General features: G+C 42.4%; 1 protein-coding gene across 2 annotated transcripts in view; it reads right to left on the bottom strand.

Moving 5' to 3' along the window:
• The window catches only part of col5a1 (procollagen, type V, alpha 1), an 88,923-nt gene that overhangs the window by 6,225 nt on the left and 59,629 nt on the right, over nucleotides 1-23,069 (bottom strand). The window contains exons 29-64 of one of the 2 annotated variants that reach the window (XM_085792846.1): nucleotides 22,928-22,981; nucleotides 21,267-21,374; nucleotides 19,628-19,681; nucleotides 19,149-19,202; nucleotides 18,293-18,337; nucleotides 17,656-17,709; nucleotides 17,505-17,549; nucleotides 17,358-17,411; nucleotides 16,775-16,828; nucleotides 16,622-16,675; nucleotides 16,104-16,211; nucleotides 15,685-15,774; nucleotides 14,704-14,757; nucleotides 14,302-14,409; nucleotides 13,567-13,674; nucleotides 12,332-12,385; nucleotides 12,157-12,210; nucleotides 11,919-12,026; nucleotides 11,766-11,819; nucleotides 10,761-10,868; nucleotides 8,059-8,112; nucleotides 7,733-7,840; nucleotides 7,588-7,641; nucleotides 7,431-7,484; nucleotides 7,269-7,322; nucleotides 7,115-7,168; nucleotides 6,910-7,017; nucleotides 6,743-6,796; nucleotides 6,009-6,062; nucleotides 5,614-5,721; nucleotides 5,253-5,306; nucleotides 5,100-5,135; nucleotides 4,478-4,531; nucleotides 4,082-4,349; nucleotides 2,276-2,388; nucleotides 30-98 (exon numbers count right to left, since the gene is read on the bottom strand). In XM_085792846.1, coding sequence (XP_085648972.1) covers nucleotides 30-98; nucleotides 2,276-2,388; nucleotides 4,082-4,349; nucleotides 4,478-4,531; nucleotides 5,100-5,135; nucleotides 5,253-5,306; nucleotides 5,614-5,721; nucleotides 6,009-6,062; nucleotides 6,743-6,796; nucleotides 6,910-7,017; nucleotides 7,115-7,168; nucleotides 7,269-7,322; nucleotides 7,431-7,484; nucleotides 7,588-7,641; nucleotides 7,733-7,840; nucleotides 8,059-8,112; nucleotides 10,761-10,868; nucleotides 11,766-11,819; nucleotides 11,919-12,026; nucleotides 12,157-12,210; nucleotides 12,332-12,385; nucleotides 13,567-13,674; nucleotides 14,302-14,409; nucleotides 14,704-14,757; nucleotides 15,685-15,774; nucleotides 16,104-16,211; nucleotides 16,622-16,675; nucleotides 16,775-16,828; nucleotides 17,358-17,411; nucleotides 17,505-17,549; nucleotides 17,656-17,709; nucleotides 18,293-18,337; nucleotides 19,149-19,202; nucleotides 19,628-19,681; nucleotides 21,267-21,374; nucleotides 22,928-22,981 — 2,718 coding nt within the window. The remainder of the gene's footprint in view (nucleotides 1-29; nucleotides 99-2,275; nucleotides 2,389-4,081; nucleotides 4,350-4,477; nucleotides 4,532-5,099; nucleotides 5,136-5,252; nucleotides 5,307-5,613; nucleotides 5,722-6,008; nucleotides 6,063-6,742; nucleotides 6,797-6,909; nucleotides 7,018-7,114; nucleotides 7,169-7,268; nucleotides 7,323-7,430; nucleotides 7,485-7,587; nucleotides 7,642-7,732; nucleotides 7,841-8,058; nucleotides 8,113-10,760; nucleotides 10,869-11,765; nucleotides 11,820-11,918; nucleotides 12,027-12,156; nucleotides 12,211-12,331; nucleotides 12,386-13,566; nucleotides 13,675-14,301; nucleotides 14,410-14,703; nucleotides 14,758-15,684; nucleotides 15,775-16,103; nucleotides 16,212-16,621; nucleotides 16,676-16,774; nucleotides 16,829-17,357; nucleotides 17,412-17,504; nucleotides 17,550-17,655; nucleotides 17,710-18,292; nucleotides 18,338-19,148; nucleotides 19,203-19,627; nucleotides 19,682-21,266; nucleotides 21,375-22,927; nucleotides 22,982-23,069) is intronic. The other variant, XM_085792847.1, reaches the window with a different exon arrangement.

Genomic DNA, 23,069 nt, shown 5'->3' with positions numbered 1-23,069 from the left:
GACTGAGGGAAGTCGGAAGTCTGGCTTACCAGTTTACCACGTTTGAATTCACTGAACCAGGAGCCGGGATGCTCCTTTCCCCAGGATGTGAGCCTAACCTGGGGGCAACGGATCAACAGAGAGCAGAGAAGGTGGAAGAGGGAAAAACAGCAGCGTGTTAAAGAGAGAGGACACAGACAAGACAGAAACACATCCTCGCTCCGGTCCGGACCTGAAAACACCAAACCGGACCAGGGCAGCGGGAGGTTTTAACGAGTCATTATGCCATTTTGTACAGTACAAACTGAAGCTGGCAGCTAATTGCTGCTGAAAAATTCATGAGTACACAGTGATTAATTAAGAAATGATCGCCTGCGAGGAGCTCCTAGAACCGCGGCCTCTCTCCCTCTCTCCCCCGCTGCTCAGCCGCCCAGCGCTACACTAACTTTGTTATTTGCCATTAAAAGCTGAGAGTCGTCTGACGGCGGCGGCGGCAGCAGCGGCTCTAATGGGCTCCGGCATGACAATGATGAATTCCTCTATAATTACAGGAGCAGGGGGTTTGATACGGAGGTGTCATCATCAGCAGCTTAATGGGTTAATGAATGACGGGCCGGAGTGGAGATCAGGTATCGTGCGTTAGACTCACGCTGCCTTGAAGGTGACCCGCTCCGAGCAGAGTGTCCTTACAGCGAGTTTCTGTTTTCCTACGGTCAGTGACAGCAACGTCTGGCTCTCTGAACAGCACAGTGACAGTATGACTATGTGCTCCTATAATAATAATAATAACTGTGGGAGTATTTTCAGTCTCTGGCTTCTTCTTTTCACCCCCAAAGACACTAAAAAAATCAATTTTCGAATTGATATCGATTCATAAAATCCTTTGGATCGATTTTTTAACGTGTCATTTCCTGTTTCCCTACGATTGCGCAAGATTTAAGAGACATGATCACAGATCTCACGCTGCTGTTTACACAGTTCTTGAATTATCACCACACAACTGTACTGAAGAGTTGCACTGTTTACATCTGGAGTGGGTCATGGTAAATATATGTGCATTAATGGAACTGCTTTTGAGTCAATTTTTTTTTGTCACAACTGTTGTTGAAATTACAACAGTGGTGTTGATTATACTATTATGTAAAGTTAGAGGCGGAGCTGTGATGTTAAATTCATCTTTACTACATTACATCTTAGCCAACCTCAGGTGTGTACTGTATATAAATGTTATGGGTTATCTGTAGTGGCATTGGTCATGAGAAGATAGAAGTTATCGTATTGGTGGAAAAAAAAGGAGTTATAGTGCGTCCCTAATTCTTAATGTAAACATGAATATTTCTAATAAAACACCAGGTTAGAGAAGTTAGAGCAGCGTGAGTTCTGTGAAAATCTCTTTTCAACTGAGTAAAGTTGGTATTGACACTGAAATGAATCAATCACGTATCAAATCGATTCAGTAAATCTGTAGCGATACCGAGCCGCCCGTCATCTATCATCATCGTCATCATCACCACCATCTTCATCTTCATCATCATCATCATCTCCAGCAGCAGCAGGAGGCTATAAAAAGTCTGTTTCATTATTCTGAGCTTAAACAAACTCCTGCTCCTCTGAGGCTCGGTGAGTGGGATCATTAAAATGGCTGTAGCTCGGTGCGGTTACACAACCGCCGACTTGTCAGAGACAAGTGTGTTCCCGCTGTTGCACCGCTCCGCTCCTCCACACACACACACACACACACACACACTCCTGCATAATGAACCCCGGAAAGTCGTCTGGCTGCTCCTGTCACCTGCCAAGTCTTTTTTTTTTCTTTTTTTTTTTTTATACAAGGTGACGATGATGAAGTCTTTAACTGGCGTTCTGTCTGCAAACGGCTGCAACGGATGAGTAAAGAGTTGAACGTGTCAGAACTAAACTGAGCTTTAGCATGTTTGTAAAATAACTCTGGGTCCTCGTGGGAGATGCAGGGGAGTCCTGGTGCTGAGTCATCTCCCACATCCTCTTCTTCTCCTTCCTCATAATAATAATAACAGCACACGCACACACACACACTCACACACAACCATGCAGGCTCATTATGCAGGTACATGAGTAGCTACAATAGAAACGGTGCTGTCTGGAGATGTGCAGGTTATTTATACAGTTAGTCCCACATGTGAGGTAAAAAAATATATATTATTATGAGTATTATGGTTACACTGCTTCACTGTCAATCAAATCATAAACAACATTGTGTGTGTGTGTGTTGTGTTGTGCTGTGTTGTGTTTTGTGCACATGCCAGGCCTGACTTACCCCTTCAGATTTCTTATCTGGGAAGATGCAGCTCTCTCCACCTGCTGTGAAGTTGCAGTAAACCTTGAAGGCGTCTCGAGAGCAGCCCTGGTTTGGATCAACCCAGTACTCGCCTGACCAGATGGAGAGAGAGAAGGAGAGGGAGGAAAAGAAGAGAGGAGGAGAGGGAGAGACGAGTGCAATTATAGTGAAGCCTCCACTGTTCTCCTGCAGGTCAAGGCGTTGTCATTGACATCAAGTATCATTCATGTCTCTGTCATCTTCTCTATCACTCTATGATGTAGAGTATCTTTATATTATACTTGATGTTGTGCAGCGAAAAATGTTTCTTAACTCCCTTTAAAAATCAACCAATTTCATACCTCCTCACTCAGTTCACAACTAATCCTCAATTGTTGGTGTTTTCTATTAAGTTCAGCATTTAAAGACGTATTTATATTCTTATACAGAAATGGAAATACTTGGATTAACTCGTCCATATGTGCGTGTCGCGCAGCTACGACAAATTAACTGCTAAAATATTCAAACTGCAGCATGATTAAAGAGGGTTTTTTTTTTTTTTTTTTACTAATTATTATTTTCTCCATCGTTAGGTCTATAAAAAGTCAGATACGATTATCTGAGGCTCATGGGGATGTCATCAAATTACTTTTTTTTTTCAGTTCTACCATTAAATTCCAGCAGCAGGAAAGTTTTGCATCTTTGAAAACTTTAATTTAAAGGGATAGCTCAACATTTTGGCAAATTTGGTCAATGCCATAATCTCTATAGTCATACAGTAGCAGTAGGTTTGTTACCTTTATTTGTCGGTGCAAGCTATTTTTAGAACGGCGGAGCAGAGCCGCGAGCTGCTCAGAGCTACGCTACGGAGGCTCATGGGATTTCTTGGTTTCTCTCATCAAACTCATCAAATTCACAATCCAACAACTCCAAAACGCTCTGGTGGACAAGTTGTGACCTGCACATTCACCACGCTATGAGATAATAACAGAACGTTACCAGACAGAGTTGTTTTAGAGGTAAATTCATGCAAAACCGCTGATGCGCGTTCCCGTCAGGGTCAGATTTTCAGCAAGCAGTCTCTGCATCTACCTCTAAAACAACTCTATCTGGTAACGTTCTGTTATTATCTCATAGCGTGGTGAATGTGCAGGTCACAACTTGATCACCAGAGCGTTTTAGAGTTGTTGGATTGTGTATTTGATGAGTTAGATGAGGGAAACCATCTGCTCCATCATTCTAAAAATAGCTTGCACCGACAATTAAAGGTAAAAAACCTACTGCTATGACTATAGGGATTATGGCAATGGGCCAATTTGCCAAAATGTTGAACTATCCCTTTAAATGTGATTATTTTTCATGCACATAATGAAAAAATTACGTTTTTTTGTTTGTTTGTTTTCTTGTTACTATTATATGTTTCATCATCTTTATTTTTTTTGAAATAGTGTACTGTATAACATTGGTGTTGATATTAAGCCAATGCAATTATACCTATAGAGAGGAGCAGGTACCACAAGTTTTTCTTCATCCTGCTCCTTTTCATGTATGGTGATTATGTGTACATCATGTAAATATGTGCAATCATGTGAAGTATGAAAACCACGAATGGAATAAATCCAAATGAAATGAAATGAAATGTGCAAAGTTCAGCTTAAATCATCATTTCGGAGGCGTATGTGCAGCATCCATCAGTGTTGTCCTTTCCTCAACATCTCTACCAAGCTGCCATGTGCATGAAATTAATAACTAGAAGAGGGGGAGGTGGGGGTAGGGGGGCACATTTAGATGGAAGATGATACAAACCATCGGGGAAATCAGGGTGGCAGAGCTGCAGGTCCTTGCAGGTACGAGCGGGGTTGTTCTGCGTGCCCAGCGGGTGCTTCATCTGCTCGATCTCCAGTTTCAGGGAGTTGAGCGAGCCGAAGATTTCCTCCATGCCGTCGTCGTAGTCCTTGTAGTTGGCGTCCATGGCGGCGTCGTCCACCATCTGGCTGGCGTCGATGTTCCTGCGCGACCTGCCCTTGATGGGAGCCTGGATGGGGAGTGGGTGGATGACATCGCCGGGAGGGCCCTGTGAAGGAGAGATGAAAGGAAGAGAGACGGAGGTGAGGAGGAGGAGGAAAGATAATGACCTCGCATTTACACAACATACAACATGACGACACCGTTCAAAAGAAGAGTGTAAGTGCTTTAACTCACAGGAGGGCCAGGGGGTCCTGGGACACCGGACTCTCCCTTTGGTCCAGTTTGACCCTGAAGAGGAAAACAACAAACAAACAAACAAACACATGTTTAACCTTGAACGTCACACAATATTTATATATATATATACACAGCTCTGGAAAAAATAAAGAGACCACTCCAAAATGTTCTTAATAAATCAGCTTCTCTACATGTATGGCAGCCATCGATTCCAGTGTCTGTTGAACTCCAACACAAGCTCACCTCACTCATTCCACCAATTTTGATTTCTAAACTTCTCCTAAGTTTAAAAACTAGTGTTGTGTTGTTTTAAAATGAATATGAACTTGTTTTCTTTGCATTATTATACAAGGTCTGAAAACACCAGAACTGACTGTTATTTTGACCTGTTGCCATTTTCTGCAAATAAATAAATGCTCTAAATGACAATATTTTTATTTCAAATTTGGGAGAAATTTTGTCAGTAGGTTATAGAATGAAACAAAAGTGTTCATTTTACCCAAACACATAGCTATGAATAGTAAAACCAGAGGAACTGATCATTTTGATTATTTTTTTCCAGAGCTATACTTTTTTTTTATTGGTAAAAGTTGAACCGTCGTTTGCAAAAACCACTTACCGATGAACCTTTAGCTCCTTTGGGACCAGGAGGACCCTAAATAAAAAACACACACAGGGATAATCAATATTAGCTCAATGCACTCATTACATAAAATCTGGTGCACACACACACACATGCTGTGGTGGTGGATGTGATGAGGCGGAGGCTTACAGGTAATCCAGGAGGACCCAGGGGGCCGAGGGGACCTGAGGGACCAGCAATACCCTGAAGAAGGAGAAGGAGAAGAAGAAAGAGTGAGATCAAAACAAACATAAGTAGAAGAAATATTAACTCCTGATGCAACAGATATTAACACCACTTTTATTAAATTAAAACAACAGCAACAACACAACCACAAAAATAAATCAATAACTTTCAGTGGGACGGTTGCTGGCTTTGCACACGTGGCTCTTACTCTCCTGCAACACGCACCGTCTGGTTTGGTGCATGCAGAATTAAAAATACAACGTGTGGGCATGTGTGGGATCTTTTTTTTGTTTTTATTTTTTTCTGTGCGCTGCGATTGGCTTACATTGTCTCCTTTGGGACCAGACGATCCTGGAGGACCGGGGAGGCCTCGGTCGCCCTTTTCTCCCTGCTCGCCTGGGGGTCCGATAAGACCGATAAGACCTGGATGACCCTGAGGACGGAGAACACACACACACACACACACACACACACACATTATCATCAATACAACAGTCAATAACGCAGCATCACAAACATTAGTCCTATAATATATCTATCTGGCACAGGCTCTGATCATTAGAGTAATGATCTGATGGCTGCAGGCAAACAACACATCTAATCAGCCTGTGAGTAAATTACATCCATCCGTCTTTGTTACAGTATTTATTTACTGTAGTTTCTGCTGCTCATTGGAAACACTACTGGGCTGAGCTGTGCAGAGACGCTGGAGGAGCTCACCTTCTCTCCTTTGACACCTGAGTCTCCTTTCAGTCCAGGTAAACCAGGGGGGCCCTGTGGCAGGAGGAGGAGGATGAGACAGGTGATCACACTGCAAAAACTCAATTCAATTCAGTTTTATTTGATGGAGAGGGACCATGTACATTGATACACATTTTAAAATAAAATGTAAATGTACCCAATTCTAACTATCAAGCTAATTTCCATTGCCAGTCCCCCTATGCTAAAACAGAAACAAGCAGGTTAAGAAAAGGAAACCACAAGTACAAGTACAAGTACTCAAAATCTTACCAAGAATATCCGTCTTATTTCTAGTCAAAACAAATCTCATTATACTTAAAATAAGACTCATCACATTAAAAAGTAGCTTTTTTTTAAGACACTTTTTACTTCTTTCAAGCATATTTTCACTTAAAATAAGTAGAAAAATCTGATCAGTGGAGTAAGTTTTTCTTTCTTATTACAAACACAAAAAACTTGCTTTCACTGGCAGATTCTTGTACTTAGTTAAAGTAAAAATTAGTTTGAAACAAGTGAAAATTATCTAAAAACAAGTTCATTTTTAGGTGATGAGTCTCATTTTAAATGGAAAAAGATTAGTTTTGACTAGAAGTGAGACATTTTGACAAGAAATAAGACAAATATTCTTGGAAAGATTTTGAGTTTTTGCAGTGCAGATGCAGCTGCAGACTCTGTGAGAAGAAACTCGGGGTCAAAGAGCAGCTTCTACTCACCATGGGTCCAGGGGGTCCGTCTGGGCCTGAAGGTCCAGGTAACCCTTGCTCTCCCTGCACAGAAACACCAATTAGACAAAGTGTCGTTCACCTCATCTCATCTCCGACTCTTTTATCACAAACTCTCCACGAACTGGAGGCGAGAAACACTTTTTTTTTTTACTTACGACTGGGCCGGGGATACCCCTGAGGCCTTCAGAACCGGGCTTGCCAGGTGATCCTTGAGGACCAACGGGACCTGTCTTTCCTTGGGGACCTTCCAATCCGGACTCTCCCTGTCACACAAAAATAAAAACAGGAAACAACATGAAGCATTTGATTTTTTTGCTCATTTGGTATAAAGTCGTCTGCATCATTTGTTGGATGCGTTACCTTGGCTCCCTTCTCTCCTTGTCTTCCCTCAGGTCCTGGAACTCCGTGGGGTCCCTATTTACAAAAAAAAAAGATGACAGAGATTAATATTGCAGAATGGAAAAACTGAATATTTTAGCATGTTGATAAAAAAATCTGAGGAGGAGAGACTCACTCTCTTTCCTGGAGGTCCAGAGGGACCAGACTCTCCGGTGGGTCCAGGTGAACCCTAGGTAAAAAATTTCAGAGGGTGAAAATTAAAAGAAAGTTTAAAAGAAAATGTGCTTTTTTTTTTTTTTTTTTACAACACAAACAGAGCAGCGTCATCAACACTCACAGCCTGACCGGCCTCTCCGTCGTCTCCCTTGTCACCAGGTGGACCGTCTAAACCCTGCAGAGGAACCAGAACCAGAACAGAAACCTCAGACATGACGCATTACTTCAACAACAACAACAAAAACAACAAGAAGCTGTGAAGAAACAAAACTACGCACAGCAGGACCGGGCTCTCCAGGGGGGCCAGGGTCACCAGGGAAACCACTTGGACCCTAAAAAAAGAGATAATACGTTTATTTTCAGGTCGATATGTTGTGTTTTTTTGTTTTTGTTTTGTTTTTTAAAAAGGAGATTTGAGCGTACAGGGCTTCCTTTGGGACCATCATCTCCAGGGGGACCCTTAGGACCGGGAGGCCCAGCTGCACCAGCTGGACCGGACTCTCCCTTCTCTCCTCGTTCTCCTCTTGGACCCTGGAGTTTAAAAAATATAAATAAATAAATAAATAAAACACAGTTATGAGAAATTTCCACCTCAGAGAGAAAAAAAACAGCCTGTTTTTATTCCTTACAGTGACTGGAGATAAACATATTATCTGTGATGCGACCAACAGTGATCTGATCCAACTGCTCCTTTACTTTTTCTTATCATGTTAAAAAAAAAGAGTAGAGAATAAAATCTGATAACTCACATGTGGGCCAACGTCTCCCTGTAGACCTGGCTCTCCAGTTTCACCAGCGTCTCCCTGATAAGAGAAAGAAAAAGAACAAGAAAAAGAGCGGATGAGACGTACGTTATCAGACAGGTGATTTGTTGGTGGATCTAAAAACCCCCATCATTTACAGCAGCTCTCACTGTCCCGCTGCCCTTGTCCAACCTAATGGGGATAGAAAGAGATGACACCAGAGATTTCAATCCATCAGGGCGGAGGGAAGGGAAGGGAAGAGGATGGGATGGGGATTGGGTGGCTCAGAGCCGCTGACCTCACTCTTCTCCCCGGACCCTGCTCGTATATCTTGTCCTCCTCTCTGGATAGTTGCCCTGTTGACTCACCTATTCTATTCGCTGCCGGACACTATCGTTATTCACTGTCACATGGGCCCTAACCATCCTCTTCCTCTTCCTCCTCTTCCTCCTCCTCCTCCTGAGGCTCTTTCCTGCAGACACACCCTGCCACACCTGTTTCACTCAGAAATATTGGCCCGTGTCATGTTTAAGGGGAAGCGATGGATGGATGGATGGTGCGGCTCTGCAGAGCTCTGCTGCACCGTGATGTGTTCTGATGAGCATATCTACTCTAGCTCCTCTGTAGCATGAACGGCCGCTCTGCTCTGTATTGTGAACATCCAGCAGTACTTTTTTTTACTTAGAAACGGTTGCTTGGCTCTCTTCCACAACGTCTCTCTCTTTCTCTCTCTCTCTTGTTGCTGTCAAGAAATCCTCTCTTGTTTTTTAGAAGAGCATGACTGATCCTCCTGTATGAGGAGCGAACGCCGTCTTTAACGCTGCTGTGTTGCCTGTGAAGCCTCGGCCGTGGCTGTTTCCTTATTACGCTTAGAATCTGCTGATGCTGGTGGGGGCGTGACGGACAGCTGCTCATCACGGGTACAGTATATACAGTATATGAAGGGTGTGTTTGAGCTCAGTCTTGTGCCAGCTCTCAGGGCCGAGTAATAAAATGCCAGATCAGCTGAAGCACGATTAGCAGAGAGAGAAAGAGAGGAAGAGTGAGAGTGGCGTGTTTGTTTGCACAGGAGGAGGACAGCCAGGCAGCGTACTGTAACTCCTCAGGGAGATTATGAAGGAGCACAAAGGTGATTCTATTGACTGAACCTGATGAAAAACAAATCACACCATCACTGCTACGGACAGGGAGTGAGCTGAGAGTGCGCAGCGCTGCGGTGCGGAGCGGTCCAGCAGCCGGCTGCTGCTGCTGCAGAACGCTGCCCACAGAGCAGGCCGCTCGGAAGGAGAGAAGGAGCAGCAACAAATAACAAAGAGTGGAGAGATGATGATGATGATGATAATGTTATGAGAGGCACCTTCAGTAAATGCATTCATTATCTTAGCGCTGCAAGTTAGATGCTCTGTGTATCTGTCACTCTGCAGCAGGCCGGGAGTTAAAGGTCCAGTGTGTAATATTTGTCAAGGTTTATTGGCAAAATCTGAATATACTTTTTATATGTTTATATACTGTATGTACAAGTGTGTAATCGCTATAAAATAAAATCTGTTTGGTTTTTGTAGCCTTATAATTCTTCTTCTGTATATAGGCTACATATCCACCCTTTTCTGAACGTCAAAAACGTAAGCCGGTTTTGCTCTTCCGGTGGAATTTTATGTTTACGTTTCCATGGTTTCAGTAGTCGTGGTAAATGCATGGATTTTTTTTTTTTTCAATTAAAATCTGTAAAACGCATGGGTCATCACACCAGCTTTTAACAATGGATATCACACAAATTGACATCCGTGCTATAATCCAGCGTTAATAGATCCATGCGTTTACCGCAACTACATGACAAGGACTGAAAACATGGAAACGTAAACGTACAGTTCCACCGGAAGTGCAAAACCGGCTTCCGGGTTTGACCATAGATGACGTTCGGAAAAAGGTGGATAAAATAAAATCTGTTTGGTTTTCATGGCCTTATAATCCTTCTTTTATGTATAGGCTACATATACATATAGCAAGGGTCTTGCTTAGAGAGTGTCGGCATCTTGCACCGCCATGTTTGTACGGAATGGAAAATCCGGCCAATCAGAGAGCATGTTTCAAGAGTTTCACGTTCATAAATGAACAATAAAATTATTGAATAGATAAATAATAGAACCAGAAAGCTAGATGTCACTGTTTTCACCTCATTTTACAGGTGAAAAATAAAAAAATAAAAAAAAGGCATGAATACAGTGTCATTTGGATGAATGCATCTCAGCTTTGGCTACGCACCAACAACACAACAACAGCTCCTCTCATCCATGTTAAAAAGCAACAGACAGTTTCAGAGCAGAGACTGTTCCTATCTGGACGCAGCAGGAAGAGCAGAGAGAAACGCACACGTATCATAATTACACAGCCGTCAAAATAACAACAACATTCACATGGGCGGCAGCACAAGTCTCCAGGAGACAATGAAATCAGCATTTCTGTGTGTAATTATGGGAATGAAATTGAGTTATATATCTCTGGAGTTGTAACTAAAATTTTAATTTTGTCCGTGTTCACAAAAAAAGTGATTAAAAAAGAGTTAATGACCGACAGAACAATTAATGTCAGAGAAAATAGAAGAGAACGAAACAACGAAACTAAAAAAAAGGAGTTAATGTGACTGTGGAGACGTTTTGTGTTCACACATTAAAAACTGGTGCAGAACAAATGATGAAACCATGTTTTACCTTCTCTCCAACAGCACCAGGGTTTCCAATACCACCAGGGGGTCCCTGGGGGCCGTCGGCTCCCGGGGGTCCGGAGGGGCCTCTGGGACCAGGTGGGCCGGGTGGACCCTGTGTTACAATGAGAAACGTCATTTAGAAACACATTTCAACCTCCATCCTGTTCATACAGTTTATTTATAGTCTATTCTTCCTGGGGTCCACATTAAATCAAACAATTATTACAACAATTACATCATTACAGCATTTATACTAAGAAATACACAAGATCATTCATCCTAAATATATTAACATGATTATAGAAATGTGTATAAAGTAGTAATATGTAAATGTCTTAACATGATAAAGGGAAATAATATAGTTTTTTACATGATTATAGAAGAGTACACTGCAAAAACTCAAAATCTTGCCAAGAATATTTGTCTTATTTCTTGTCAAAATGTCTAATTTCTAATCAAAACTAATCTCTTTTCACTTACAAGAAGAATCATCACCTAAAAATGAACTTGTTTTTAGATCATTTTCATTTGTTTCAAACTAATTTTCACTTGAAATAAGTTGAAAAATCTGCCAGAGAAAGCAAAGTTTTTTGTGCTTGTAATAAGAAAGAAAAACTTGATCCACTATCATATTTTTCTACTTATTATAAGTGAAAATATGCTTGAAAGAAGGAAAAAAAGTGTCTAAAACAAGCTGCTTTTGTGATGTGATGAGTCTGATTTTAAGTATAATGAGATTTGTTTTGACTAGAAATAAGACAAATATTCTTGGTAAGATTTTGAGTTTTTGCAGTGAAGTAACCTGAAGCATAAAATGTACCAAGTTGTTCAACGCAGATGTATTAACATGCTAACATGAGATCAACTTCACATGATTTCCTAATTTCACAGTATAGGCTATTGCAACATTATATTACGGCGAAACGCAGCTTCTCTCAGTTTCATTTTAAAACTCGACATTACAGCGGTTGTGATCAAGTAACGATAACGATCAGTGTGTGTGTCTCACCATCTGACCGACGTCTCCAGTTTCACCTTTCTCACCGGGTGGACCAGGTAAGCCCTGAGAGGAAAGAGAGAGAAAGATATTATCATTATTATCTAATCACACTCTGACTACCACCTGACGACTCTGCCGTTGTGTTCTTCGTCGGCATCGTACCTGCAGCCCGACTGGACCCGGGGGTCCGGGGAATCCTCTTGATCCTTCGTCTCCCTTCTGGCCGAACAGACCCTGCTGACCTCTGGGACCGGGCTCTCCATCCACACCCTGCACACACACGCAAAAACACACACACACACACATCCAGTTGTTAAAAGTAAAACACACACTTTGTACAGATGGATGTACTAGTCAATGAGACACTGAATGAGTCACACGACCCAAGGTGGACACTCACAGCGAGACCGGGTGCTCCGACGGGTCCTTGAGGCCCAGTGGGACCAGGTGGACCCTGAAAAGGAGACGCAACGACAAAAATTGTTGTAAATAAACTTCATGATGAACAAACAATGACTTTTTGGGGAGTTTTAAGATTTGATGATGCTGTAAATAGAATAAAAACAGCGTCTTACGTGTTCTCCTTTGTCGCCCTTGCTTCCTTTCTGTCCGGGCTCTCCCAGCTCTCCCTGAGGAAGAGGAAAAAAAACAACACAATTTAGAAATATATATAAAAAAATATATAATCTCACAACTCAAAAGTAACGCACAAGAGAGAGGGAGATCAAACATGACAAAAAGGATTTTCTGAAGTACTCAAACATGACGCATCAGAAACTGACTCTCATTGATACTCTGCCTTTTTTAAAAGTCTGTCTGTCTCGGTATGTGTGTGTGTGTGTTTTTCAATTACATCACTCCTTCTTCTAACAAGTGGTGACAAATATAGCTCCCATCATGATTGGTTTGAGTCACTTGGTGCTACTCGCAGCCAAAAACAGAAGAGATAATTAGTCCCATCTCAACCTGTTTGCACCACACTGACGAACCTTTCACTATTATTTCAAAGCCGGCTGCGGCTGCACGCTGTGGCTGTTTGCAGGAAAAACGCTGGTTAATAACTTAGCAAAAAAGCCAACGGCGTTTGCCTTTCAGTCAGATAATGCTCTTTGTGAGGCTGCAGCATTAAGTCTCTTAAATTAAAAAAAAAAAATCTGAGATTTGAGGCCTTGGATTCGTCCCCCGGAGGAACAGGACTCATAATGAGAAAGTGTGTGAATGTGTGTAAACATTAGCTTGTGGGATCCGTTTTATCTACATGGCAAATACCCTCTGTGTTCTCTGTGTCCGTCTCTAAAAGAAACCAGAGGGACCAATGTGTGTGTGTCTGTGTGTGTGTGTGTGTGTGTGTGTGTGTGTGTGTAAGGCCAGTTAGGAACCGAGGCGTCTTCAAAGGAGGAGAGATTATCCTCCGAGTATCTCCACAGATGATCTCCCTGCAAATGTTTTCAGAGGGGATGTGGAGATACTCAACGCCTCTGAATATCAAAGGGTCACTTTCTCACATCCTGTCGCTGCCACTGAGCGCCCCCCAAACCCCCAACCCCCAACCCTCCTCTTCCTCCTCCTCCTCTTCTGTCTGTTTGAACAGGAGGGTACAAAGCGGCAACGAGGCAGGTTTGTGTTTTAAAGATCTGCTAATCGATGCAAACTCTGTCTGACAAATTCTCCTCTGAGCGTTTAAGGTCACAGAGACGAGACGAAAACCTGCTCAGATCTCAGAGGTAAAAGGTTTCAGTGTCTTTCTAAGTGTGTGTTTTGTGATGCAAATCCCTCTTTACCTGCAAAAAGAAAAGAAAAACAAACCCACCTTGTCTCCGTCCTCTCCGGGTGGTCCGGGGGGTCCTCCGGGTCCTGGCAGACCCACTGGTCCCTGAATACCGTCTCTACCGGCTGGGCCTTGAGGTCCTTTCTCTCCCTGTAGCAACACCACCAGCACCACAGCGTTGTCAGACACATCATATTCACCTTTTTGTTATATATCAAATCTAATTATTTTATTAATTTATTCTTATTATCATCAATACTTTCACTGTGTTCTTTCCCATGACAATATTTGTTCTTATGTCTTGGGCCAACTGTCTTTCTTCGAGAATCCATCCTAATAATATTGTATCCCCTGAAATATTTCTGTTGGACTTAATGAAAATGATGGTGATGAGTCAGATAAGCCGATGTGTATAAGTATGTATATGTATGCGCATATATACAGTATGTATATGTATAAGAGTTGATATGCATGTATATACTATTTTTATTTAGACAAAGGGGTGAGAGCTAACAAGCTATGCTTCTTCTCACTCCTTTTTGAATATGTCACTTATTTTCCTTTTCTTTGTTTTATTTAATTTAAATTTTTTTGCTTCCTCACTGCTCATTTCTATATAATGTTGGACAAGAATTTGTTCAGTAGCAAATCTGGAAGCCTTTTATTTTATTATTTTCATATTCAAAATAAACAGTACAAACAAACAAACAAACAAACAAAAAATTTGATTGCAAAAAAAAAATATATCAAATCAAATAATCTCGATTAACGTCTTACCGGTCCACCTTTCTCTCCAGCGGGGCCTGGGGGTCCCTGGGGGCCAGGACGTCCGGGAAGACCAGTGGGTCCGGCCGGGCCGGCGGGGCCACGCTCACCAGGAGAACCCTAGAGCAAAGAGCTTATCAATAAATACAATAAAAGGTTCTCACTCACTGAAACACAATGTCAGACACTCGCACCAAATAGGTCAGACCTCCGTTATGTAAGAAGCAAAACCGAATATCATTATGTTGTGTAAGAGCCCGGAACAAATGAGGGTGGGAACTTTACTATGGAGACGATTCCCACAGACGGAGACGTAATGTGGAAGGTGAGAGAGAGGGAGATAGAGAGGCAGAGTGAGGATGCGCTGCAGTGGGTTGTGTTGTATTGTGTTGTATTGTATTGTATTGTACTCACAGCGGGGCCGTTGGGGCCGTGAGGACCTTCATTCCCTTTCAGGCCGTGAGCACCCTGCGGAACAAAACAGAAAACAACAACGGCGTCAGAAAACAAACACATTTATCAGAGGAGAGGAACACAGCCGCACGTCTCACACCGGACTGGACCGACTCAGGCTCAGCGTGAGACGAGGGGAAAAAAAACCTCCTACGGTCCCTGAAGTGGACGCTGAGAGCAGCTATTTACAGGGTTCCTACACATCTGAAATGTCAAAATCCCATACTTTTTCCAGACTTCTCGGTAAAAAAAATTCTAATAATTTGTGACATTTGAGTAATTAGATGTGTATCATGTAAATAAATCATGCAATTAATCATTTGTTTTCATTATTCTGAATTTGTATGCCATTACTGTATATCGCCAAATAATTTCCAGGAGAGTGTAGCTAAGTACAGCACAATAATTAACCTAAATAACGCCAGATACTGTAAGACCAAACCCAGATAAGTGTTAAGATAAATACATTTCCATACAATAGTTTTCATTTTCCATACTTTTTTAGACCTGGAAATATATAAAATCAAATTCCATACTTTTCCATACTTTCCATACTTGCATAGGAACCCTGTATTTAGCAAAAAAAACTGCTGCGAGCATCGTTTCCACTGCAGAGGAACAGGTGTATCGCATCATTTCAGCCACCGTATAAAGTTAAATGAAAAGCTGTTTTGCCAACAAATAAGTGTGGATTGCATAACAACCAGGACATGACTTTGTCAAGTGAGAAAAAAAAATATATAAACACCCTGGAGCACAGTGTTCCTGTGCTGAAGCCCACACAGGGATCTGATATCATGTCTCATTCTTGAGGTTCACCGTCGTCTTATACTGAGATTTAACAGCCCAGAACTATTATGCAACAGAAACAGAACCACCGCCGCCGCCGTCAGCACGCTGTGAGAGATATTAAGTTGGAGAGGAGCAGAAGGCAGCACTCACCACGGGGCCGGGAAGACCTCGATCTCCGGGGAAACCTCTTGGTCCAGGGGGTCCGTCCTTACCTGCTGGGCCGGCGGGACCGGGGTCGCCCTGAAGGTCACAGACAGATGTTAGACACACTCATAATGCAGTCAGGGTGCAATCATGTAAGCATGCTCAGTCTGGTGAAAGTAACCATATCTAGTCCGAGCATGTGTAATTGTATGTTTTTTTCATGTCTAACGCAGCTGTATAGATTATACATGTCCAATCCTCCTGCAATTATGTAAATGTACTTATTTTGTCATCTATCTATTTGTCATTTAGCAGTAGTGCTAAATCCGGTGTATTTACAGTGAGTACTTATGCACTCACTGTCCATTAATATGCACTGTCCCGACTAAATAAACAAATAAAGTAAGTAAAGTAAAGGCTGTCACCTTGGCTCCTTCTTTGCCTGCAGCTCCAGGTAGACCCTGCTCACCAGGTGGGCCAGGGGGTCCGGGGTGGCCGCGGTCTCCCATTGGTCCAGTCTCACCTGTTGATCCCTATAATAAATCATTAAAAAACAACAACATCATCATCATGAGGAGGAGGAGGAGGAGGAGGAGGTGGCAGAAGGAAGAGGAAGAGAGTGTGAGCAGAATCAGCAATTCAAATCCACAGAAGATGTTACGATTCCTCCTCCCGCTATCACCACACTCACAAAAAAAAAAAAAAACCCCGGCGTGGAGGAGCTGAACATTTGCTGCGTGGGCGGGCTACCAGTCATTAAGGCCACATACAGCTCCATTATCATCAGCAACGCTCTCAGCTGGCATCAGCAGAGGTCTGCTCAGCGGTTATACATAATGGATGAAGAAGAGTCGCCCGTATAAACATGAACACCTGTGGAATTACAGGTGAGGTGAGATCTTCTTCGTGAAACTTTTCAATAGAAATGATGATCGGAGCTCACCTGAGGTCCAACCACACCTGGGGGGCCAGGGGGGCCGGTCTTGCCTTGGAAACCCTGATGAATAAAAAAAAAGGAAATGAAGTGATTAGTCAACGACATCTGATTTTGGTGGAAGACAAATACAGAGCTGAAGAATCAGAGCAGCCCACTCACAGTCTCTCCTCTCTGTCCAGGATGTCCAGGCAGTCCGTCCTTCCCTGCAGGTCCCTAGTGGAAAAAACAAAAAGCACGATGAGTGTCCGTGAATATGTAGCATTGTAAAGAAAGAAGAACTGTAATGAAATACATTTTTTTTTACATGATTATAGAAGAGTACACTGCAAAAACTCAAAATCATTCCAAGAATATTTGTCTTATTTCTTGTCAAAATGTCTCAATTTTAATCAAAATTAAAATAAGACTTATCACCTAAAAATTAACTTATTTTTAGATCATTTTCACTTGTTTCAAACTAATTTTCAATTGAAATAAGTATCATAAAAATCTGCCAGTGAAAGCAAGTTTTTTGTTTTTGTAATAAGAAAGAAAAACTTGCTCCACTATGAGATTTTTCTGCTTATTTTAAGTGAAAATATGCTTGAAAGACGTAAAAAGTGTCTACAAACGAGCTACGTTTTAATGTGATTCTTGTGAGTCTTATTTTAAGTAGAATTTTGACTAGAAATAAGACAAATATTCTTGGTAAGATTTAGAGTTTTTGCAGTGTAGAGAGCATGATGGGATGTTTGGGACTTACAGGTGGGCCCTTTGGTCCTGGGAAACCGGTTGGTCCCTGAGGTCCTGGAAGACCCTGAAACAGACAAGAGAAAGCTGGTCCGTGATCAGTCGTTCTCTCACTGAGGCCGATAACCTGCGATCACATCTGAGCAAAGACGGTACGTACCCGCTCACCGGGAGGTCCTGGTGGGCCGTCGTTCCCTGAGTTACCCTGAAGAAAGAGAGAAAGAGAGAGAAGCAGGAGTTAGAAGATGGGATTTAAGGTGAGAATAAAATAAATGAGAGTGACGTAGATAATAAATAAATCATTTACGCACCTTTGGTCCAGCTTTTCCTGTTGGTCCCCTCGGCCCTCTCTCTCCTCGAGGCCCCTTGAGAAGAAAAAAATGAAAGATTAGATTGTTTTGTTTCCTTAATATTCATTATTTTATACTACTTAATCTTTTTTTCATTATTATCCTGTTTGTCTTTTATTGTATTTTTATATTTCTCAGTGTTTTATCTGATCTTGTGTTTTTCTTATTGCTTTTATATGCTTTTAATTTACTGTATTTTAACTTTAACTTTCTTTATTTTACTGTTTTGTATCTGTTGTGAAGCACTTTGGTAACCTTGTTGTTTTTATAATGTGCTATACAAATAAAAGGGATTGGATTGGATTTATTATTATTATTTTAATTATTCATCTTTTTTTTCATATCACTATTAGCATCATTATTATTATTATTCTGAGTATTGTAGTACAAATTTCAGTGTATGTATGCATGTGAGAGTCTGTTTGTGTATGTGTATGGGTGTGTATGATATAAAAAAAAGAAAAAAAAAAGAGTCTAATCATGTCTCTCTCTCTGTTTGGCTCCGCCCCCTTTTAAACAGGATGAAACCTCCACTTCCACTCAGGTGCCAAGTTTGCCATCTGTATCTAAGCAGGAGTAAGTGCTGAGTAAGACTCACCGTCGGTCCTCTCTGTCCGCGTGGGCCTGACTTCCCTGCTGTTCCCTGTGGACACGACCAACACACACACACACACACACAATGATCAAAGGAGTGGCCCTGGCATCATTAAAGAGGCTGCATCCTCTGGACGGAGGACTCTAATGCCAGCAGACACCAAACATTTGCGAGCAGATTTCAACGAGAATCGGGGCCCTTTAGCGGCCTGGAGATCATCTTTTATCGTTAATTAGCAATCACCTGCTGCAAAACAAACTACCATCTGTATTCGTCACGGCTTTACATCACATTACATCCATTAGCAGCTTGGGCGATGAAACAACAAACGCACAGTGTTAACGACTTTAAAGAAATATTGCAATTACGGCGGAAGCATGCATCTTTAATGAGAGAAACAATTATATCTTTTAGTGTGGGCTTTTTAAGTTTCAAACAAGTGCAGTTGAAACTATGTAAATGGCGCTATTATCTCCTTCTGTCTGCCGGCTCTCGCTCTCGTAAACTTCACAAATGTTTTGCAAAGATGAAAATCTCTGTGTGCGTTGCCCCAACTCGTGGTGACAAACCATTAGTCTTGTAGCCAAAGCTAATGGCCTCATCCCTTAAAAAAAAACAAAAAACAAGAACAAATGAAACATTGTTCAAGTTGAACAACGTGATAAACAAGGTTTTTCGGGGTAGTTTGCACTGGAGTTAGTGGGTAAGAAGGGAGAGAATTAGAAAGTCTGTAGATCAGAGCCGTGCATCCTGTTGGTTGATATATCTGGAGCCTGGACAGGAGCCCTCGTCTCCAGAGCCTCTATTGATCCAGCCTTTGTAGGAATGAGGAGATTAATAAGAAGTCTATCTGACGTACCCGAGTTCCTTTCTCTCCGTTGGCGCCAGGGAAGCCTTGGAAACCCTGAGATCCCTGTGTGTGCGAGAGAAAGGCAGTAATTAATCATTTGACAGCGAGAGAGAGAGAGAAACCTTAAATATTACATCCCTTGTTTATTCCCCTGGCTTATTAAACGCAACAGGACACTGGGTGCAGTGTAAATAACAGCAGTGTGGTTATTGTTGCCAAAAGGCATATTTAAATCCGTGGCTCTTTGATCAGGGAGCTTCAAGCATGTCCGGTTGTCAGAACTGTGGCTGCGGATAAAGGACGAACACATCAAAATGTTCAGAGGAGCTGCCTCCACATGCAAACCTGCAGATTTTGTATTCTCTTTCAAATCTGCACAGGAGCATGTATTAATGCGGCGACTCTGTGTCCTTTTTCAAGTCAAGTTAATTATATAAAGAAATCACCGGCTTAATGAGAATATGGTTCAGACATATGAGTGTCGTTACCTTTGGTCCTTGTCTTCCTGGGTATCCGGGCAGACCAGGAACTCCCAGTTTACCCTGAAAATTAGAAAAAGAAAAAAAAAAATCACATTTAATATCTTATAGGTTCATGAAAGGCCACTGCAGCAAATGATAGCTGCTTTTAAAGGAAAAGAAAAAAGAAGGAGGGAGGGAGGGGAACTCATTAGACACACATCAAAAAACACACAACGGTCACAATCGATTCAGTAAAGTCAGATATTCTGGACTTTTTCTACAGTTGGTAGAAAGTCAAACTCTCATGCTGCAGAGCTCCACTGAGTTATTTTTCAGACTTCACAAACTCAGACTGTGGCTGAGTGGTTCTCTGATGACTGAACTCAACTTTGTGTGTAAAATCTGCCCTATTTTGGGTTCGGTGCCCAAAACACTGCGTAAAGTTTTCTGATTTATTTGTTAAATACGACATATTTGGCCTTAAAGGTGTTCAGAAATGGCCGTTTGTCCTGTTTGTCACGCCTCCTTCCACGAGTTTCCATGAGTTGCCGCACGAGTAAGGAAAACAAATTTGATTGGTTGTTATCGAGCGGGCGGGATATTCAATGTTTGGGGCTGGACCAAGCTCGGTGTGTATTTAGGTGTATATATTTGTGTGCGAGTGTGTTTAGCTAACGTAGCTAACTGTTAGCTAGTAGGCTTGCTTCGTTATAGCTTGCTAACTTAGCTAGTGAGGCTAAATGATGGACTGCAGCAAGAGTAGGGACGGAGGAGAGTTTGTGTCGGTGGATGAGTCTCCTCGTTTGTCTCAGACGTTTGATTGACAGATGATGGATCCAATATCACTGGCTGATGAATTGTGAGCAGGCTGACGCATAATTCGTGCGCCTGCATTATCCAATGCGAAAAAAACGACCCCACTTTCACTGCGGATTTACTCGAAAATAGAATTCTGCACAAAGTTTGGGCTACATCATCTGATAGATGAGTGATTACACTAATTTTAAGACCCATAGTGGGCTCAAAATCAATTTTCGTTTCTGAATACCTTTAAGATGCAATGAAATCATCAAACTAATCTGTAATCTGTGATGCTGTACCAACAGTCTCTTACTCCAGTGGTAAAGAACTACATTAAAATATGCAGATGCACCTGCTGAGCAGCGAGCCGGCTCGGTGTCTGACTGTCGACATGCTGCCTGTGAAAATGACTCAGCTCTTATCTCACGTGTGATCCAGACACAGAGGCAGAGTTTACATCTATAATGCAACATCTACTGTATGTGATAAACAGGTGCACTGTGGGTTTTCATGTGCAACAACATCTGCGCAACTTTTTAACCTCTCAGTGAACGTTTAGAAGGAATAAACGTGTTATGTTAAGTATCGTCTGCAACAGATTTACTCTGTGTTCAATTTCCACAATAATAAAATGTTAAGGACTGAATCCATTTTTATGGTCCTTGTTGCTTCAGCAGCAGCAGCAGCAGTGAAAGGCAGGACGATCGGAAAAACAATTTTCCTCGTTAAGCCCTGCTGAGCCATCATCCCAGATCAAAACACGAGTGATGCTACGAAATAACAACTCCTGTTTTCATCCTGTTCAAAAATCCATCAGAGTCAAATCTAGAAAAGGCAAAAAAAAAAAAACTGTTTAAACGTTTACCTTCTCTCCGTTTGGACCGAGAGGACCGGCATCTCCTGGGAGACCTGAGCGACCCTTGGGCCCCTCGGGACCGTCCTCTCCTCTGGGTCCTGATGGTCCGAGCTCTCCCTGGAAGATACATACAGTAAATATAATTAAAGGCAGCGCACTGGAACAGATATGGATTCAGATTTATGGTCCTGTAATCTACAAAGTGCAGTTTTCTGTTTTACAACCGTGTTTATTAAAATAATAATATATCTTTGCATTACATTAAAGCCTGGATTGTTCACTCGCTGTAGTTTTTTTTTTTTCTTTTTTTCCGGCCCGTTACTGCCCCCGGCTGGGAGTCGGAGGAACAGCGTGAACCTCGTCCCATCACATCATCACACATTCATGCTACTGCCAAGAGCGCTCATGCACGTTCGGCGGTGGTCCGAGTCTGCAGAGGAGTCGCTGCTCAGCTCCTGGGAGTCCATACATGGAGGACTGTCATGTCTTCCCATGAAATAATAAAGACGTTTCACGCACTATTACAGTAGTTCATCCTTTATTCATTGATGTTGTGATGTAAGTTTACATCTGTTCTCTCTAATTCAGGTTTTAAAGCTGCTGTTTGTGTAAAGTTGTTTAAACAATCAAGTCAGGCTGCGGTTAGCGATCCTATTTGGAGCTTCACTCTACTCTATAAATGTGCTCTCCTTCAAGCAGGACACACACTACACTAAATGATAGAGTACAAACTGGCTGTGACAACCGGTCGCTGCAGCGGCGTGTGAAAGGTCGGCCCATTTAGTTATAGAGGCTTGTGCAGAGTTTGCACCAGAGCGTGATGATGTGTGCATGCTCCGATCCTCATAGCGCACATAAAACGGCATCAGGCAAACTGTACTTGACTCGCGCTCGCAAGCTCATCAAAGAAAACACTTTAAATTGACTCACACACACACACTCAAGCTTTTTTTTTCATAGGCATGCTGAAAAATGAGTCATTTATATTCTAGTCCGTGTGCGTCTCCTCCAGAGCAGCGGGCCTCCTCAAATCTTTTGCTTTCATCTGGATGTGCTGCATCTCCAGAGGAAAACAGGCCTGAGCCCCCTCCCCACCACCCTCACGCCCCCCCCCCCGTGTCCCTCGATGGGGTTAGAGAGGGTTTAAAGTGCCATTGATTTCTGCACAGAGCCGGGTCAGGAATCGAGGTTGGTGGGGTTTGATGTTTGAAGTATCAGCACTGGTGCAAGTTTATGTTTTCTCGCTGTAAAAGGAGGTTTTCCTCTTCTGCACTTGACAGTTGTAAGTCCCCGATGCGGCTCAAGACTGACTGACTGACTGACGGAGAGCCGCCGCCGCAGAGAGAGGTGGGGGGGTTGGGGGTGGAAAAAGGAATTGGAAACCGCTCACGTAAACACATTTGAACCAACAGCTGGCAACAGGAACAACACCTTATGTTTGCTCATTACCCACAATCCCACAGTAACGGTCACAGAGGCACGGGGAGGGGGGTCACGAGGGGGGCTGACGTGGCTCGTGCTTTGATTTAGTTTGCGTAAAGGTCAACTTAAAAACAATCCAGGAGTTTCGGCCATCTTGATCTGTTTGTGTTTTGTATTAACTGATCAGATATTAATTGATCGACACATCCAGGTGATAAAGTATAATGTAATATATAATATAGACTTACCCTGTCGCCCTTGATTCCCATATCTCCCTTGAAGCCGGGGAAGCCGTCTTCTCCCTGGCAGGAAGAACAAAGAGAGGTGAGGATGTAATGAAGGAGAAGAATTGGATAATACAGATGGTGAAATCATTTGTGTTGTATTCAT

Source organism: Trachurus japonicus, chromosome 12 (assembly GCF_045865225.1).
Source record: "Trachurus japonicus isolate A0001 chromosome 12, Traja_1.0".
NCBI lineage: Eukaryota > Metazoa > Chordata > Actinopteri > Carangiformes > Carangidae > Trachurus > Trachurus japonicus.
Note: the sequence above shows the minus strand (reverse complement) of the source record. Positions and strands in the feature narration are given on the sequence as shown.